Source organism: Talpa occidentalis, unplaced genomic scaffold (genome assembly GCF_014898055.3).
Source record: "Talpa occidentalis isolate TD23 unplaced genomic scaffold, MPIMG_talOcc4v2.1 talOcc4.7, whole genome shotgun sequence".
Taxonomy (NCBI): Eukaryota; Metazoa; Chordata; class Mammalia; order Eulipotyphla; family Talpidae; genus Talpa; species Talpa occidentalis.
In genome coordinates, this window is record NW_023605083.1 from 61,059,411 (window position 1) to 61,079,168 (window position 19,758).

Genomic DNA, 19,758 nt, shown 5'->3' on the forward strand with positions numbered 1-19,758 from the left:
TGGATTAAACTGCCATTAAGACAATTGGGATCATTAAGACAATTTGGTTTGACTTTTAAAGAACATCAATGGCAATGTTCCATTTGATAATGACACTGCAATTTGAATTCTAACAACTATCATGTCATTTATTAGTTGTCAAATAGTTTTACAATTGGTTTCATGATCAGAAAATATAGGATGATTTCAGATTTGTCTTCTTTATAAAACTGTTGAATTTCTGAAAACACAAAGAAAACTTGCTTTCTAAAAATGTCAGCTTTGCCACATGATGTTCAAAGATCTGACACCAAAAGGCTCTCAAGTTTTACCATCCACGGAATCTTTGTTGGTAACTGAGACCCATCTGCTGTTTTCCACCTGAAGCTAGAAAGAAATAAGACAATTATTGTCTACGTTACTCTGAAAATAAAAATTGCAAATTTCAATAGTGAGTATTTCATTTTGAATTTTCCTTTAAACTGTGAGTTGAAGATATGCTCTCACCTTCTTCAGTAGTTTATAGCAAAGTGAAAGAAGTTGGACCAAGATAGCCATCATGGATCTTGTCTTTGTAATACACTTATCAACCTGGAGTGGCAGAAAGTAAGCCAATCAAATGTTATCACAAGGAGTATATGTCAAAAGACACTATCACTTACTTAGCTTCAAAATGATGATATTTCTCCCTTATGGAGCTGACATGAGCAGCCCGAACACAAGTGCAGGGATTTCTGCCTAGTTCTCATGACTATTTCATGGGAACACCCAGAAGAATGAATGAGAAATCAACCTTTCTACATCCGGCTATTTAGGAGCTACTCAAAGCACTCTAAATAGCAGCAGTGAACTCCCTACTTTCCAATTTCTTGGCTGGCGTAAGTGCAAATTTCCTGAGACAAAATATGAGCCCATATGCAGGGGAGTTTGTGCCCTAGTTAGAGCAGTGATGACATGAGGATTTAAGGGCAGCAGCTCCGTGCCAAGGAATTAATTATGACCAAAAAGCGAATTTATCTGGTGAGTCTACTGCTCCCTGGAGTCAGTTAAAATTGCTGATAATGAATGATTCTTACAGTCAAGGCACAAAAATTGGAAATAAATTGCCATTCTGTTAGTATTAATATTTTATTTGGTGAAAAGGAAGCTGAGAGTTAACCTGGTAAAAAAGTATGAAAGTTTCGCAAGTGTCTACCTGAAGAGCCCACCCTCCCTTTTACCTTCAGAAACACCTGATTCTGCAAAGGTGTCTTAGTTATTGTCTGGAGCTGGTGGCATAGAGGAGTTAGCTTGTTTATTTCCAGGAGAAGCATAAGCTTGTCGTCATCTTTCAGCTGAAATGTAATGTAGAAAGTTAAAACAACTCCAACAAAACTCCATCTTTGAAATCTTAAATATCTTTATATCTTAATAATATACTCCCAAAGTGGGTAATCATGACATCACCCCCAGCACCAGGCAGGTTAGGCTGCATTACCTGTTTTGAGAAAGCTTGTACACTTGAGGCAAGCTTTAAGCCCTCTTCAGCAAAAACCTGGTGGACAGAAAAACACTACTTTAGATATATGTCTTAAGGATAGTTGATAAGAAATATTCTCACTCATAACTTTCACATAGAGTTTTAACACTAAAACAAACATAAAAGATGTCATAGAACTAAAGTTTTTCTCATATCCAAGAAAAGAGTTTAACTGTATTCAGGATATTTCCCAGGCCTGATGCAAAATCAATGCAAGGAGACGCTCCTCTTACATCTGCTCACCACCAGTTACACTAGTGGATGACATGGACCTATGACTCTGAGTTATCCAAAATATTCCTGGGCTTCTGAGGGAGTCTAGAGGTCATCTCATGATATCCCCTATTATAAAAGGGTGATGAATCTTAGAACATGAGGTCAAAAGGGTTAGAACATTCCTACTTCCAGTTAAACAAGATAAAATGTGTCACTCCTATACAATCTTTAACCAGCCATCTCAGAGGACTAATGCTATTGGTTATTTCTGACCATTCACCACATATGTCACAAGTTATTTGGAGAACAAGATGATAGGAAAGAACAGTGGAAAACTGAATATATAAGAAAGGAATATTCAGGATGATTATTTTTATTTTTTATTTTTATTTTTTTAAAGATTTATTTTATTTATTTATACAAGCACTGGGTACAGTCAGAAGCACGGCACGGTGAGAGAATTCACCAGAGTCAGAGCGGAGAGCAGACAAAACAGACAGACTGACAAAGAAATACACTGCTGAGGGGAGCAGCGGGCGGCAGGAGAGGTCTGCGCGCCATGTGGGACCCTCGCCCGGCGGCCAGGGATCGAACCGGCGCTGCAGAGGCTGCGGGCAGGTTCGCAACCCAGCGCTCAACCGCTGCGCCACCGGGGAGGCCCCAGGATGATTATTTTTAAATGGTACGTAGAGTATATTAGAATGAGAAATCCCAGGAGAGTAAAGGGACTTAACTAAGGTGGCATCAGCAAGAATGACAAGAACAGGGCAAATCTGAGAATGATTTAAAAAAAAAAAAAAAACAGGTATTAATGATAAATTAAGAAAAAATATGAAGAGGGAGACAACTGATTAGGGCTAATTCTAACCCACCAGTGTTCTTATTTTTTTTTAGATTTATTTTTATTTAATTATGCATACAATAACTGGGGTGCAGGCCAGAGCTGCAGGGGAGGTGAGAGGATTTACCAGAGACAGAGTGGGGAAAAGACAGGCAGACTGACTGAAATACACTGCTGAGGGGAGCAGCAGGCAAAACAGAAGATGTGTGCTGCTCCATGTGGGTTAGCTCCCTGGCTGGGGATCAAACTCATGCTGCAGTGGCTGGCATTTGCTTGATAGTGCTGAGACTTAACCCCTTGTGCCACCAGGGAGGCCCCTCCCCCACCAGTGTTCTTGCTATCACTGGATAGACTGATATCAAGTTCAAATAGTCCTTGTACCTTCCCTACCTTTAAAAAGAGTAAGTTTGGAGATGGGCGGAGCAACATGGCGGCGAGGAGACGCTGCGAGTAAGATCTCCCATTAAAAAAAGTGAATAGGGAGGAAAAGCGGCAGGTCCCAGTGAGAACTGAGACAGGGAAGATAAACGGACGACTCCAGCAAACTGCCCGAAGAAGAAAGTTGCCATAAAAGAGGACGAGAAGGGAGGGAAGCGCAGAACCCTGCTCCCCTCCCCCGCCCACAGAGGCGGCACTCTCCGACCGGCAGAGACGAGGGAAACAACAAACCAAAACGCCCAACAAGAAAAACGGATGCAGCAAGTGGGACTGTGAGTGGAAAGGAACTATTTCAGCCACCACACCCCGTGAACGGGAGCTGAGGCGAACCCTGCAGGATCCGCCGCGGAGGTGAGCTCCAGGTGCCAGTAAAGAGAGCCCCGCCCACCAGGAGGAGCCCAGCACCAGCACACAGCCCCAGCCGCCCGGTAAGCTTGCGCGAAAGCGGCGCTCGGATTGCAGCTGCCCAGGGCCCTGCGCCTGCGACCTAGGCTTGCGGGGAGACGGCGGAGGCCCTCCCTGAGTGAGCAGGAACAAGGTGCCCAGGCAGGGGAGCGGGATTCAAAAGGCGCCATTCCCGCGCCACTGATCTGGGCTACAGCCCGCGTCCTGGAACTGAGGGCTTTGGAACTGAGACCCGGGCGGAGGCCCTCCCTGAGTGAGCAGGAACAAGGCGCCCAGGCAGGGGAGCGGGATTCAAAAGGCGCCATTCCCGCGCCACTGATCTGGGCTACAGCCCGCGTCCTGGAACTGAGGGCTTTGGAACTGAGACCCGGGGCACGAAATTAGGGGCGCGGGTTCCCCACGACGGTGGGGCACAAGGCAGACACAGCACCCCAAAGCCGTTGAGGTGTACCCTACCATCCCCGCTCTGCTCCCTGTCCCACGGGGTGGAAAATCAGCTCCCCAAGGGCTCTAGGAGAGATCTCTGGTGCCACCTAGCGACTTGACCCCAGCACAGGCTACTGAAGGAGCTAGTGGCCAGCTGGGGAGTTAGCCCACACCGGGCCCCTTCTGAACAAGTAGTCTGAGCCCACAGGGAGAGCGAGCACCCACAGCCGGGGCAGACCAGGCGCGCAGAATAGTGTGCCTGAGACCAGAAGCGCAGGGAGTGTGTCCCACATCACCATTTTAGAACAGGGACATTTCTTCAGTAAAGACTACCTGCAGAAGGCTTCCTCAGGAGCCAGAGGTGAGCGGGGGAAGTTCGCCCACGCCAGAGCCCCTCTGGCCTGCAGTCCAAGCCCAGAGGGGAGCAGGAACCCACCGCCGGGGCAGACCAGGCGCACAGGGGAGTGTGTCCCCACATCGGCATTTTAGAACAGGGACCTTTCTCCAGTAAAGGCTGCTTGAAACTGACAGATGACTCCTGGAAGAACCAGAGGGGAACAGAGAAGCCCACCCAAGATGCCGGCAAGTCCCAACAACACAGTGTCCCAACGCATACGGCAAATTAGAAAACAGACAGTAGGGAGGAGAAGAACCACACGCAACCTAGCAACTCTCCAGAGAAAAAGCACACCACAAAAAGAAAGCCAGCCCCCAGATTGCAACGACAATAACTTGGAAGAATTTCTGAGCCTTCCAGAAAGAGAATTTAAAATTGCCGTGATTAAAAAACTGACAGAAGTCATAAAGGAAAACAATGATAAGGGAAAAATAATCAACGATCAGAAGAATGCAATTGAGTCCCTAGAGAGGGAAAACAATGGTCAGAAGAAAGAAATTGAGTCCCTAAAGAGGGAAGTAAAAGAAATGCAGGAGATCAAAGAATTAATGGAAGAACTAAAGAATTCTGGGAAAAGCAATGAAAGCAGAATAGATGAAATGGAAGAACGAATAAGTAATCTTGAAGACACAGAAATAAAAAGAACCAAAACAGAGAAGGAAAGAGAAGTACGAAGGAAAAAGAACGAAGAAAGACTTCGGGAACTATCGGACTCCATGAGGAAAGGAAATATAAGAGTTATAGGAATACCAGAAGGAGAGGAGAGAGATGTAGGAACAGAGAAAATATTCAAAGAGATAATTGAAGAGAACTTCCCAAATGTGAAGAAGGAGCTGAAAATTGATATACAAGAAGCAAGAAGAACACCAAACTTCCACGACGAAAGGAAAAATACAGCAAGACACATAATAGTAAAGCTCCCAAGAATCCAGGACAAGGAAAAAATAATGAAGCTGGCAAGAGGGAAGAAACAGATAACATTCAAAGGAAAACCAATCAGGCTGACATCAGACTTCTCCGAAGAAACACTACGGGCAAGGAGAGAGTGGAGGGACATAGTCAACAGACTCCAAGAAAACAGATGCCAACCAAGAATACTCTATCCCGCAAAGCTCTCCTTCCTCTTTGAAGAAAGAATATGGACCTTCCCAGACAAACAGAAACTCCGGAATTTCATTGCAACTAAACCCCCACTCCAAAAAATACTACAAGGAGTTCTAAAGCCAGAACCTCAGAGCGACGAATAACAATGAAAGAAGGCCAAAAAAAAAAAAAAAAAAGTTATTAAAAGAATAAATAAATAAAATCAAAGGAAAGACAAACACAATGGCAAATACAGATGTTAACATATCAATATTAACTCTAAATGTAAATGGACTAAACTCTTCAATAAAAAGACACAGAGTTGCAGCCTGGATTAAGAAACAAAACCCAACTTTTGCTGTCTCCAGGAAACACATTTAGCTACAAAAGATAAAAATAGGCTCAAAGTTAAAGGATGGAAAACAATCCTACAAGCAAATGGACCAAAAAAGAAAGCAGGAACAGCTATACTTATATCAGATAAAACAGATTTCAAACTCAAAAAGATAAAAAGAGACCCCAATGGTCACTACATTATGATCAAGGGGACAATACTTCAAGAAGAAATAACACTCATTAACATATACTCACCAAACGAAGGAGCACCAAAATATATCAGACAACTGTTGTCCTCTCTGAAAACAGACATCAGAGAAAACACATACGTAGTGGGAGACTTCAACACACCACTATCAACAATGGATAGATCAACAAGACAAAAAATAAGTAAAGAAACCAAAGCTCTAAATAAAGACCTAGAGCAATTGGGCTTAACAGACATCTATAGAACACTAAACCCCAAAAAAACGGAGTACACATTTTTCTCAAGCGCACACGGATCATTCTCCAGGATCGATCACATACTGGGGCACAAGACAAACATCAACAGATACACCAAGATTGAAATCATATCAACCATCTTTTCTGACCATGAAGGCATCAAACTAGAAATAAACCATAAAAAGAAGGCAAGGAACTTTCCTACCTCATGGAGATTAAAAACCACACTACTGGAAGACCATTGGACTAATGAGGAGATCAAAGAAGAAATTAAAAAATTTTTTGAATTGAACGACAAGGAGGACACCAATATCCTAAATGTATGGGATGCAGCAAAAGCAGTAATAAGAGGAAAATATATAGCAATAGAAGCTCACATCAAGAAAACAAGAAAGAACGCAAAGAAACAACCTAATCTCGAAGCTCAAAGATCTAGAAAAAAGAACAACAAGAAAACCCCAAAACCAGTAGAAGAAAAGAAATAATAAAAACCAAAGCAGAAATAAATGAAATTGAAACTAAAAAAACAATCCAAAAGATCAATGAAACCAAGAGCTGGTTCTTTGAAAAAATCAATAAAATAGACAAACCCCTAGCCAGGCTCACAAAGGAAAAAAGGGAGAAAGCACAAATAAACAGGATCATCAATGAAAGAGGAGAAATCACAACGGACACAGCAGAAATCAAAAGAATAATCAGTAACTACTATGAACAGTTATATGGAAACAAGTTTAACAATCTAGAGGAGATGGACAAATTCCTACAACTCTACAATCACCCAAAGCTAGATAAGAAGAAATAGAACACCTAAACAGACCAATTACAATTAGCGAAATTGAAATGGTAATCAAAAACCTCCCCAAAAACAAAAGCCCAGGACCTGATGGATTTACAAATGAATTCTACCAAACATTCAGAGACGAATTAGTGCCTATCCTTCACAAACTCTTCCAAAAAATTGAGAAGGAAGGGACAATACCAAACACGTTCTATGAAGCCAACATTACACTAATACCAAAACCGAACAAGGACAACACAAAAAAGGAAAACTACAGGCCAATCTCCCTAATGAACACTGATGCAAAAATCCTCAATAAAATTTTAGCTATCAGAATCCAACAATGTATCCATAAGATAATTCACCACGACCAAGTTGGATTCATTCCAGGGGCACAAGGATGGTTTAACATCCGAAAATCAATCAACGTTATCCAACACATCAACAAAAAGAAATATAAAAACCATATGATAATATCAATAGATGCTGAGAAAGCTTTCGACAAAGTGCAACACCCATTCATGATAAAAGCCCTTGAAGTTCTTGGGATACAAGGAACATACCTCAACATCATAAAGGCCATCTATGACAAGCCAACAGCCAGTATCATTCTCAATGGTGAAAAGCTGAAAGCAATTCCATTAAGATCTGGAACAAGACAAGGATGTCCACTCTCACCATTGCTTTTCAATATAATACTGGAAGTCCTAGCCAGGGCAATAAGACAAGAGAAAGACATCCAAGGAATCCAAATAGGAAAAGAAGAAGTCAAACTATCACTATTTGCAGACGATATGATATTATACATAGAGAACCCCAAAAACTCCACAGAAAAGCTAATTCAACTCATCAATCAGTTCAGTAAAGTGGCAGGATACAAAATCAACACGCAAAAGTCAGTAGCCTTCCTATACACAAACAATAAATCTGAAGAAGAAGAAATCGAAAAGACCATCCCTTTTGTTATTGAAACAAAAAAAATCAAATATTTGGGAATAAATCTAACAAAAGAGGTAAAGGACCTATACAAAGAAAACTATAAAACACTGTTAAAAGAAATAGAAGAAGACACAAAGAAATGGAGAGACATCCCCTGCTCATGGATTGGAAGAATAAACATTATTAAAATGGCCATCCTTCCAAAAGCAATATACAGATTCAATGCTATTCCAATCAAAATTTCAATGTCATTCTTCAAAGAAATAGAAAAATTATTGATGAAATTCATATGGAATCACAAAAAACCCCGAATAGCCAAAGCTCTCCTGAAAAAAAAAGAAGGGAATGGAGGCATCAGACTCCCAGACTTCAAACTATACTACAAAGCCATAATCATCAAAACTGCATGGTATTGGAACAAGAACAGACATACAGACCAATGGAATCGAATAGAAAATCCAGAAATAAACCCACAGATTTATGGTCAACTAATCTTTGACAAAGGAGCAAAGACTATGCATTGGAGCAAAGAAAGTTTGTTCAATAAATGGTGCTGGGAAAACTGGGTCGCTACATGCAAAAGAATGAAGCTTGACCACCACCTCACACCATACACAAAAATCAACTCAAAATGGATTAAAGAACTAGACATAAGACCTGAAACCATAAAATATATAGAAGGAAATATAGGCGAAACACTACGTGATTTGCACATCAAAGACATCTTTACAGACACATCACCCAAAGCAGTGATAGTGAAGGCAAAGATAAACAGCTGGGACTATATCAAATTAAAGAGCTTTTGCACAGCAAAAGAGACAATAACAAAAACAAAGAGAAACCCCACCAACTGGGAGAACATTTTTGCACCCAACACTAATGATAAAGGACTGATCACAAAAATCTGCAAAGAGCTGATGAGACTCAACAACAACAAAGAAAATAATCCAGTCAAAAAATGGGCAGAAGAGCTTAAAAGAAACTTCTCTGAAGAGGAAATGCAAATGGCCAACAGGCATATGAAAAAATGTTCAACATCACTTGTCATCAGGGAAATGCAAATCAAAACTACCATGAGATACCATCTTACACCAGTGAGAATGGCACATATTAAAAAACTAGCAACAACAAATGTTGGCGAGGGTGTGGAGAAAAAGGAACTCTTCTGCACTGTTGGTGGGAGTGCAAACTGGTCCAACCACTGTGGAAAGCTGTGTGGAGATTTCTGGACCTACTAAACATAGAGCTTCCATATGACCCAGCAATTCCACTCCTAGGTATTTACCCAAAGGACACAGAAACATCAATTCCAAAGAACACCTGCACCCCTATGTTTATAGCAGCACTGTTTACAATAGCTAAGCTTTGGAAACAACCCAAATGCCCAAAAATAGATGACTGGATCAAGAAGATGTGGTACATATATACCATGGAATATTACTCAGCATTCAAAAAAGATAAACACATGCAATTTGCTGCAACATGGATGGCGCTGGAAGGGATCATGCTCAGCGAAATAAGCCAAAAAGAAAAAGAAAAATACCGGATGGTCTCACTCATAGCAGGAATCTAGAAAACTTAAATAATGGACCAGGAAAATGAAAAACTATAAGAAAGTGAAAATCAAAATCAACAAAAAACTATGAACCAGAGACACTTTTAGGGGCGGGGGCGGGAGGGGAGGGATTGGGGTCAGAATGGGGGGCGGCAATTGTATGGGGAATATAACAATAAAATTTATTAAAAAAAAAAAAATAAAATAAAAAGAGTAAGTTTTGCATCTAGATTCTAACCAAATGAATTGACTTACTTACCCATATGTTCTACACCATTCCATATTACCACTTTGTATTTTACACATCTTATCTTTCCTCTAGCCTACAAATCCAGTGGGGTCGAGATATAAGATCTATTTCAGACTACCTTAAAGATGACAACTCCCAAATCTCTCTCTCCATTTCTGAACTATTGTGACAGCAATTTTGCAGATCCACTTGAACAAAACAAAACGCTTGATTTCTACCTTTTAAATCTAGCATTTTCCCTCAGTGTCCCCTATCTCAGAAAGTAGCACTGCCACTTACCCAAAGTGGCAGCCAAAAACCTATATAACATAAGTTGGATCATGCCACTGTGCCTCCAAACACTCACTGGGGTTTCTATCATAGTTGAAAAAGAACAAAGGTCATCACAGAACCACAGAGAGGCCCTACCTTACCACTTTCCTTCTGGGTCACTCCATTCCATCCCAACCTGCCTCCTTATTGTTCCCCAGATACCCCCCAGCCTATCCCGAAAACTTAGAGCCTTTGCACTTACTTTGCCTAAAATATTCCACCCTCAGATATACATCCTGTTCACTTCATTAATATCCCTACTCAATTATTACCTCCTTATAAAGAGATCTTTTCTGACCACCCCTGTGGCTAGCCTGCCCCTCCCTTATCTAGGAAGGGACATTATGCACATTATACACTTAACTTTTTGTGGCCTAACTCTTCCCACTAGAATGTAAGCCCCATGGGAGCGAGGGCTTGGTTTTGTTCACTTTTCTCCACAGGGCTCTTATTCCCAGGGTCTGACACACAGGACAAACTCAGTAAACATCCATTGACTCTCTGTGCTCATCCAGTTCACAGACAATTCTCCAGACTTTGGTTTAGTGAATAATCTCACACAGAAAGAAGGTGAGGAGTGGGTCTTCTGCAATGAATTATCTCTATGGTGTGGTGTGACTTTGAATGGACACAGACCATATGGAAAGGAATGAATCTGGAATTTAGTTCAAGTGTTTTAAGGCAAATAGCTCATTTATAGTCAACTTTACAAAAAAATCCAAAAGAAAGATGTTCTGTAATTCTTCTGATACTGCTGATACTGTGGACAATTGTCCTCTCAAGCTGAAACCCCTCCCAAAGAGGCTCAGCATTCTTTGGGAAAACACATGGGGGCAGCTGGGAATGCCAAAGGAAATCACGTGAGGTGGCAAAATGGCAGAAATGTCAGATGTCCAATCTGAGATGCTCTTGGTTCTACGAGTGGCAAACACTGATGTGAGACTGAGGGAACACAAGGAAGGAGTGCAGCCGTCCACCGGCCATCTAAAGCCTCTAGCTGGGGGCGATTAGAAGTAGGCCTACGTGGACATGCACTGGACTAGGCAGTGGGCTCGGCATGGATCAGGAGGCACACACAGGAGCGCACGGTGGGAGCTCTCAGCAAAGCTGTCTCTCCCTGGATGCCCTGAATCATCAGGGATGCGGAAGAAAAGAAGGGCGCGTACACTCAGGACTCTCGTGGCCTCAAGCATAGGACAGCTGCTCTCTTGTGGGCCATGCAGTCAATATCATTCATCCCAAGTCAATAATGAATTGGTTTCACCTGGCCAGGAAAACCAAAACCATGATTACATCCATTGACTCTCAAAGCTCATTCTACTTTGTTCCGACAGTGGTTAACTTTTTTCCAACAAGATAACCAAAAAAGCTGCACAGAATGCTACTGCCGGTCCTCTGCTTGTGCACTTGTGTATCGCTCTACAGTACACTGTGTGTGCACAGCTAAGCATACAACAGGATACAGTAAGTCATTTAGAGAACCAGTCATCACCCACTTTTAGCCCAGATTAAAGTAGCATAAAATGGAAATAAAACATACCTCTAGTTGATGAATTAAATCCTGGGAAGTTTTCAGTGGCCCCTCTCCCCTAAAAGAAAATGAATTATTAAGGAGGTAAGAAAAAGTTACCACCTGAAATTGATTTTATAATATTAATGTTCTAGAGCATTTTGTGTATTAACAGATCCCAAAATCTCAGGAATAATATTGAATGCTGAATTTTCCTTTTTAAGCTTTTTGATTTTGCTTCATAAATTAAACATGTGAATCTAATAATAAGTCTTTTTTAAAAAAGATTTATTTATTGTGGGCCTCCCTGGTGGCGCAGCGGTTGAGTGCTGGGCAGCAAAGCTGCCCGCAGCCTCTGCAGTGCCAGTTCAATCCCCGGTCGCTGGCAAGGGTCCCACATGGCATGCAGACCTCTCCTGCCGCGCCCGCTGCTCCCCTCAGCAGTGTACTTCGTCAATCTGCCTGTTCTGTTTCTGGCTCTGGTGGATTCTCTCACCCTTCTGCCATTCTGACTGTACCCAGTGCTTGCTTGTATAAATAAATAAATAAATCTTTAAAAAAAAAAAGATTTATTTATTTATGCATACAAGAACTGGGGTGTGAGCCAGAGGTGCGAGTGGTAAGAGGATTCACCAGAGACAGAGTGGGGAGCAGAACAGACAGATGTACTGAAATACACTCCTGTGGGGAGCAGCCCAAGACACAGGAGCGGTCTGCTGCACCATGTGGGTTGCTCCCTGGACAGCTGGGGATCGAACTCATGCTGTGCTATAGTGGCTGGCAGTAGCTTGATAGTGCTGTCTTTAACCCCTGCACCACCAGGGAGGCCCTGATAATAAGTCTGAACCAGTCTTTCTTACAGGATTAGGGAATATCAGATGGAAAACTACCAAAAAGGATTCAGACTCTACAAATGCATTAAGAAGAGCCGTGGACCAGGTACAAATGAGAAGATCTGAAATACAAGTTGCTGGTTCTGCCCTTTAACCACTGTAATTTATGCAGAATTTATTCCCATTTTGATGAACTGTTGTGAGGATCAAATGAAATTATGAACCAAGAACACTTTAAAAACTATTAAACTCTGGTAGTTTGAAAATTTTTTTAACTAAAACTCCAGTTAAGGGCCTCCCTGGTGGCACAGGGGGTTGGGACGCAACCTATGAAGCTATCTGCAACCACTGCAGCATAAGTTTGATCCCCGGCCAGGGAGCAACCCACATGGTGCAGCAGACCTCTCCTGGCTCGCCCGCAGCTCCCCTCAGCAGTGTATTTCAGTCAGTCTGCCTGTTCTGTTCCCCTCTCTGTCTCTGGTGAATCCTCTCACCACCCACACCTCTGGTCTGTACCCCAGTTCTTGTATGCATAAATAAATAAATCTTAAAAAAAAAAACTCTAGTTAAATCCTAAATAAAGGAAATATGAATTATATGTAAATCATTAACTTATAAAAATTAAGATAACCTTATAAAAATGTTATATATAAATTACTAAGAAGTTACCCAAATTACTAAGGTAACCTTAAATAAGAGCCAAGGAAGCGCTATAAAATTGTCCAGGAAAACTATTACTTTTGATCTGCGTCTAATCAATCACTTGTATAAAGATTTCAAGGGCAGGGGCCTCCCTGGTAGTGTAGGGGTTAAGTCTCATTGCTATCATACTGTCACTGCTTCGGCCTAAGTTCAATATCCCGTGAGGGAGCTAACCTATATATGAAGCAGCAGACCTCTCCTGTCTCACCTGCTGTTCCCCTAGCAGTGTTTTTCAGTAAATCTGTCTGTTCTGCTCCCCAATCTGTCTCTGGTGAATCTTCTCACCCCCTGCACTTCTGGCCTACATCCCAGTTCTTTTATGCATAAATAAATAAAAATAAATCTTAAAAAAAAAAGATTTCAAAGGCTTGTTTTCTAAACTTACTAATGCTGGCTGGGAGAGACGTGGATATACAGGATGAAAAAAAAAAGCAGAATGCAAAATCATTTCAAAATTATGCAAAGAATGGGATGCAAACCTAAAAGAGAATCTCTTCTAAATCTAAATTCTCATGAAATAAATGTCTTCTTGTTGCATTCACTTAACTGTCATAAGAACGACTTATAGTCTTATAACCATAGTCTTTTTACACTTGTAACTGACCTTCACCAATCAATTAACATGGCACATTTTGTTTACAACAAAAGCTATATTTACCTAGTGAATAAATACAGCGAATAGGCCACACTGGACATGTTCCGTCCACATCGAACAATCTCATTCTCCTGATCCTCCCACTTCTCAATCTCGCAATTGGCATCAGAAGTGAGCAGACCCAGCTTCAGTCCAAGCTTTGCTACTTTGGCCTGTTCCTATAAAACACAGATTTTGATCTAACAATTTAGTGATTGTTGATGGAAAAGCAAGACTGAATGTGAAACCACTGCAAAGAAAAGGTTCTTACCTCAGAGTCAGGCTTGTCTGTCTTTAGTGATTTTAGGTTTGCATTATTCTTCTGTGACAATAAAAAGATTAAATTTCTTAAAAAGCAGTACATAGAAAGCATAACAAAGAAATAAGATTTTTAACACTTTCAGTGTTAAATTATATTAAATTGGTTAAATTAAACAATATTAAATTGGTTAAATTAAACAAGTAATTGCCAATATTCCACCAGTGTGTAAGTTTAGCTTTGAACAGGTAGAGAGTTAGAAATCTGGGTCCAGAGAAGGCAGAACAGTACCCTCAAAGGACTTAAAGACTTTTGCAGTCTTCTCAGACTCTAGTTTTTATACTCTCAAACCTTCCTGGGCTCTGTTGAGTTATTCTTATGAAATGATGAAATAAAATTAGTCATTTCATGTAGATTTCCATATACTCCTAATATCAAGACTCTGAAATTGTGTTCCTTTCACCAATTTTGTCCTTTGAGGGTAAATTTTAGCCTCCCAGTCTCATTGACATCCCAATGCCTAATCCTGTACCCCAGAATGTACTGAGATTATACTTAGAATTTAGGATTTAATATTTGAACCAGCATATTTGATGGACCCCTACTTCTGAAACAGCAAGTTTGTTTCTAATGTAGGCTATTCGGAGCTAAGAATACACTTCTCGAGGAGAGGATAAAAATTGTACAATAGTCAGGCTACCTGGCTGGTCCTCAGATGCCTATTTACTTGAGAAACAGAAACCACTACCCACAACAATATCGAGAAGTTATCTGGAGACAGCACCCAGGGTGGGCATTCCCCTCACTCTGAGATCCAGCGGGATTCCCCCTATAGGGACTCGTGGACATGCAGGGGCCTGAGTTGCGGGTAGCCCTTTTTTAAAATATTAATTTAAAAAAGTAAAAATGTTTTCATGAGTCAACCTTTTTAAATTTTTTAATTGAGTACATCTTCACACATGAATGTAGAGTATAAATTATAATAAAGCAACATACTCATGTGCTTAGCCTAAAATACAGATCACAACCAATACAGTGGATGTTTATATGTACCTCCTGTTCTTTTCCTTTTTTAAAAAAAATTTTTTTATAGATTTATTTTTTATTTATACAGTAGCTGGCATGGGCCAGAGGCATGGGAGGGTGAGAAGATTCACCAGAGACAGAGTAGGGAGCAGAACAGGCAGACCAAAGTACACTGCTGAGGGGAGCAGCAGGCCCGAAAGGAGAGGTCTACCGTGCCATGTGGGAATCTCCCTGGCCGGCTGGGAATCCAACCCATGCTGCAGAGGCTGCAGACAGCTTTACAGCACTGTGCTCAAACCACTGAGCCACCGGGGAGGCCCTCCTTATTCTTTTCCTTATTATTACCACTACTTGTTACCTATAACAAGCTAACTATACTGTCACCAGTTTCACTGTAGAATAGACAGCCTCGACTTTTCCCTTTCTTTCTTTCTTTCTTTCCCTTTGGTTGTATTTGCTCATTTAACACAAACTTTTTGAGATTTTCTAATGCTGTTTACTATAAAAAAAAAAGAAGGTAATGGACAGAAAAAAATATATACAGGGGAACTATAAAGTTACACACATACAAATAGAAGTCATCACTAACATACAAATAGAAGTCATCTTTAGTATTAAAACTAAACAGAGATGATCAATGATTTCTGGAACTAGTTTCTCCTTGTAGCATCACACACAGAAAAAAAAGACTCACCATCTTTATCTTCTTCCTTAGTCTACTAGACTATACCAAACATTTAAGAAAGAATACCCTGGAGGTCTTATTTTATTTAGATTTTTTACATCCTATCTTGTTCTTTTAAATGTATTTACAAATTATTATTATGAAAGTATTAACAGAAACTGAAAAGGAACTGCCTGTAAAGTATATCATCTTTATAAGATGATCAAGCCTGCCATCCAGTGGACACTGTTGGGAAATACAGTCAGAGGCATCAGTTTCAGTTTCATGAAGGTAAATATTTCAAGTCCTCAAACATAAGTAGAATTAGATTTTTTTTTTTAAATAATAAATTTTATTTTTATATTCCCCATACAATTGCAACCCCCCCCCATTCTGACCCCAATCCCTCCCCTCCCGCCCCCCACCCCCAAAAAGTGTCTCTGGTTCATAGTTTTTTGTTGATTTTGATTTTCACTTTCTTATAGTTATTCATTTTCCTGGTCCCTTATTTAAGTTTTCTAGATTCCTGCTATGAGTGAGACCATCCAGTATTTTTCTTTTTCTTTTTGGCTTATTTCGCTGAGCATGATAGAATCAGATTTTGATTTCCATTCCCAAGAGGGATGCGAGGACCAATGCCCAGATAATATATTATATGTTTCTCCTATATGTGACATATTTTCAAGGTAGAAAGCATTGTGAAAGTTCTTGATCTGTACAAAATGATTCTAATATGACCTTTTGAGTTAGACCCCTAATATGGAGAATAAAAAGACCTCTGACTTAAAATCATGACTTCTTACTATTTGTAAAATGTCACTTGTTCCTTCAACTTCCCAAACCCAAAACAAGTAATCAGAGTGTGGCCTATATCTAGATCACTACTCAATAACTCAGAAGAATCAACATTTAATATCCTAACATTTTCTGAAATGCCACTTAAGGGTGATGAGTAGCAATAGATAACAAAAATCATTAATTTGAATTCTGAATAAAAAACATTCTGAAATATACAAAAGAACTCTACTTACCATTGACTTTGGAAGTGAAAGGTAGCCATACTTCTCTCCTACAAATAATACATATAACTTAAAACAAATTTCCTATTATTCACATTTAATTTTTTAAATATTAGTAAATAAACAGGACTATCAATAATTATTTTTGGCAACTTAATCTTATTATGTGGTTCAGAAATAAAACTGCAATTTGATGGTGACATAAGGACTGTAAACATTGCATCTCTCAGGCACCAAGGTTGGCCAGTCACTGCCTCCTCCAACATAAAAGCAGAAAGGCAAGAGATCTCCCTGACATTTACTTGTATTTACAACCAGCTTCACTCCTTCTTTTGCAGCTGCCTGCCTTTAATAAAACTAGATTCTTCTTTTATAAGTACTAGTTATCAGTGCTTGCTTCTTTTTTCTGCAAGCACCAGACCAAAACTTTTACAGCTAACCTCATCATGCATTCTCCCAGTAGGAGAAAAGGACAAGTCTGATGTAAAAAGTAGGAATTAACAAAAAGCAGGAAGCACAATAACTAAGGAAAGGAAGGTGATGTGCAATGCCCCCTTTACCCCTGTGCTCTATCTTTCCTGCTTCTGGCTCATGTATAAAGTCAGGTCACAATGGATGACAAGCTTTTTTTAAATTAGTTATATCTGGGGAAAGAACTGGAGATAAGATCTGAACAGTAATTGTTTCTTGATTTCAAGGAAAGGAAATATGTTCAGTTTTAATACATTAAGTAGTAGAATCATGTAATTAAAATGGTTGCTAATATCAACCATCTTGAAATACAAAAACAGCAATTTCATATGGTTCCACCTAATAAAAGCAAATGTAATGCAAAAGCACTAAACCATGCTCTTTCTTTTTTTTTTTTTTTTTTTTTTTTTATAGAGGCATGTTTCATTTATTTATTTGTTTGTTTGTTCGTTTGTTTCGTTTATACATGCACTGGGTACAGTCAGAAGCGCGGGAGGGTGAGAGAATTCACCAGAGCCAGAGCCGGGAGCAGAGCAGGCAGAAGGACCGAAGTACACTGCTGAGGGGAGCAGCGGGCCGCAGAAGAGGTCTGCGCGCCATGTGGGACCCTCCTCTGGTGGCCGGAGCAGCCGGGGATCGAACCGGCGCTGCAGAGGCTGCGGGCAGCTTCGCAACCCAGCGCTCAACCGCTGCGCCACCGGGGAGGCCCTAAACCATGCTCTTTCTTACAAAATGGCTATTACATGAACAGGATGCACCTGTTCCACTGTGCTGTGGAATATGGAATCTACTAGCTGCATAACAGAAACATGGCCAGGCTCAATTGAAATATGGGTGTAAGTGTAAAATACATACTGAATTTTAAAGTCTATAATGCAAAGGAAAAATTATGAAAGATTTCATTAATCCTTTTAAAATACTGATTATAAAGTAAAACAATATTTTGGATATATTGGATTAAATTAAAATGCTATCAAAATGTGTTTCATCTGTTTCTTTTTTAATTTTTCTTATGCCTCCTAGAACATTTTTAATTAAATACACTTCACATTATTTTCCTATTGGACAGTGCTGCCCTAGAAGATGAATTGTCACTAAAAGTCAGCTAATGGCACTTGGGAATAGCTTTATGATTCAAATCATTCCTTTGTAATGTCAGAATTGTAAGAAAAAATTACTATGGTTTTCAGATCTCAAATGTGAGAGAGAAATAAAACTTGAGGAAAAGGCTATTTCTATGCCTTGCCTCCTAGCCCTGATATAAAAGTAACTGATTTAGCTCTGAGAGGATTAACAGAGGATAGTCTTCAGGTCACTTAGAACCTCAAAAATCCTATCTATAACATCCTAATTTTTGAGGCAAAAATTTTTAGCTAAAGCTAAAGAAGAGATCATCTGCCTAGTATTCAGCTTGAAAGTAAGAAACCCCAGTGACATGTAGTGTCAGAAAAAGTATAGTATTCTTGGGCCTCCCCGGTGGCGCAGTGGTTGAGCGCTGGGTTGCAAAGCTGCCCGCAGCCTCTGCAGCGCCGGTTTGATCCCCAGCTGCTCCCCGGACACTGGAGGAGGGTCCCACATGGCACGCAGACCTCTCCTGCCGCCCGCTGCTCCCCTCAGCAGTGTGCTTCGGTTCTTCTGCCTGCTCTGCTCCCGGCTCTGGCTCTGGTGAATTCTCTCACCCTCCCGCGATTCTGACTGTACCCAATGCTTGTATAAATAAATAAAAAAAAAAAAATCTTAAAAAAAAAAAGTATAGTATTCTTCTCTTTCAGGTCTGGTCTACCCATAGTGGATGCTAAAACCTGTGCTAAAAAGACTGTGGAGCCATGTGTGAGAGCAGCATGAGCAAAATACCGACACCAAACAGCAACTTCTAAGAGGGAGTTGGAAAGAGGAGTGGTAACACTCATGATATATGTTGCCTGCTCTGATCTAGTCTACCTTCTTTGTTTGAAAGATGGGAAACTGTGGGACAGAGGATAAGGAACCTGCTCAAGGGCACACAATGAGAAAGGGAGAACAAAACATCTGCCACCTCTAATTATAATGCAAACACCATGATAAATTATTTCATTTTTGTTCACTGAGATAAAAAAAATATCTGAAATTCAGGAAGCCAGGTAATATGCCCAGATCACCTTTACTAATAGATTGTTCTACCTCATTATCTCTTCTGTCATTTACTCAGCCAGATCTTTAGCTAATAAGCATTGACCAAAATAAGAGTCTAGTCTCCCTGTGCTCACTTGCTTGTTCTGTGTTCTGCCTAAGATTAGGATCTGCCTATCATTTCTGGAATGGTGTGGGGAGATTAAAAAAAAATGCAGAACTCACAGCTGGGTCTTGTTCCCAGAGTCGGTCTGTTCTCTCTAGAACACTTTAGGGTTGGCATGGAGTTTAACAGGTGGCCCCTGGTATGTGGCTGGTTAAACCTCATCTTTGGCATCACTCACACCTCAGTGAGATTTACTCACAGGCACACCCTGGGGACAATTATTTTAAGCTTCATGTTTCTGGAAATAAAATGTGCACAGAATACCTGCTTCACAGGGTTACTGAGAGGGCTAATGAGATGATGGGTACAAGGAACTTGTCAAAGTAGCTGGCCTACAGTTAAGTGGCATCAGAGGTGGAAGCTATTGTTATTTTATGGTTGTACCTTTATGGTTAGGTGTCTCTGAACGATCACATTGACCCCCACAGACCTGAGGAGCCTGTGGTT

General features: G+C 40.6%; 1 protein-coding gene across 1 annotated transcript in view; it reads right to left on the reverse strand.

Annotated features, from left to right (window-relative positions):
- Positions 1–107: 107 nt before the first annotated feature.
- CTNNAL1 (catenin alpha like 1) overlaps positions 108–19,758 on the reverse strand; it is a 61,817-nt gene continuing 42,166 nt past the window's right edge. Inside the window, exons 12-19 of the mRNA XM_037494214.1 lie at positions 16,578–16,615; positions 13,869–13,919; positions 13,622–13,776; positions 11,459–11,507; positions 1,457–1,513; positions 1,200–1,313; positions 487–570; positions 108–366 (exon numbers count right to left, since the gene is read on the reverse strand). Of these exons, the coding sequence (XP_037350111.1) occupies positions 301–366; positions 487–570; positions 1,200–1,313; positions 1,457–1,513; positions 11,459–11,507; positions 13,622–13,776; positions 13,869–13,919; positions 16,578–16,615 (614 nt within the window). The 3' untranslated portion in view covers positions 108–300. The remainder of the gene's footprint in view (positions 367–486; positions 571–1,199; positions 1,314–1,456; positions 1,514–11,458; positions 11,508–13,621; positions 13,777–13,868; positions 13,920–16,577; positions 16,616–19,758) is intronic.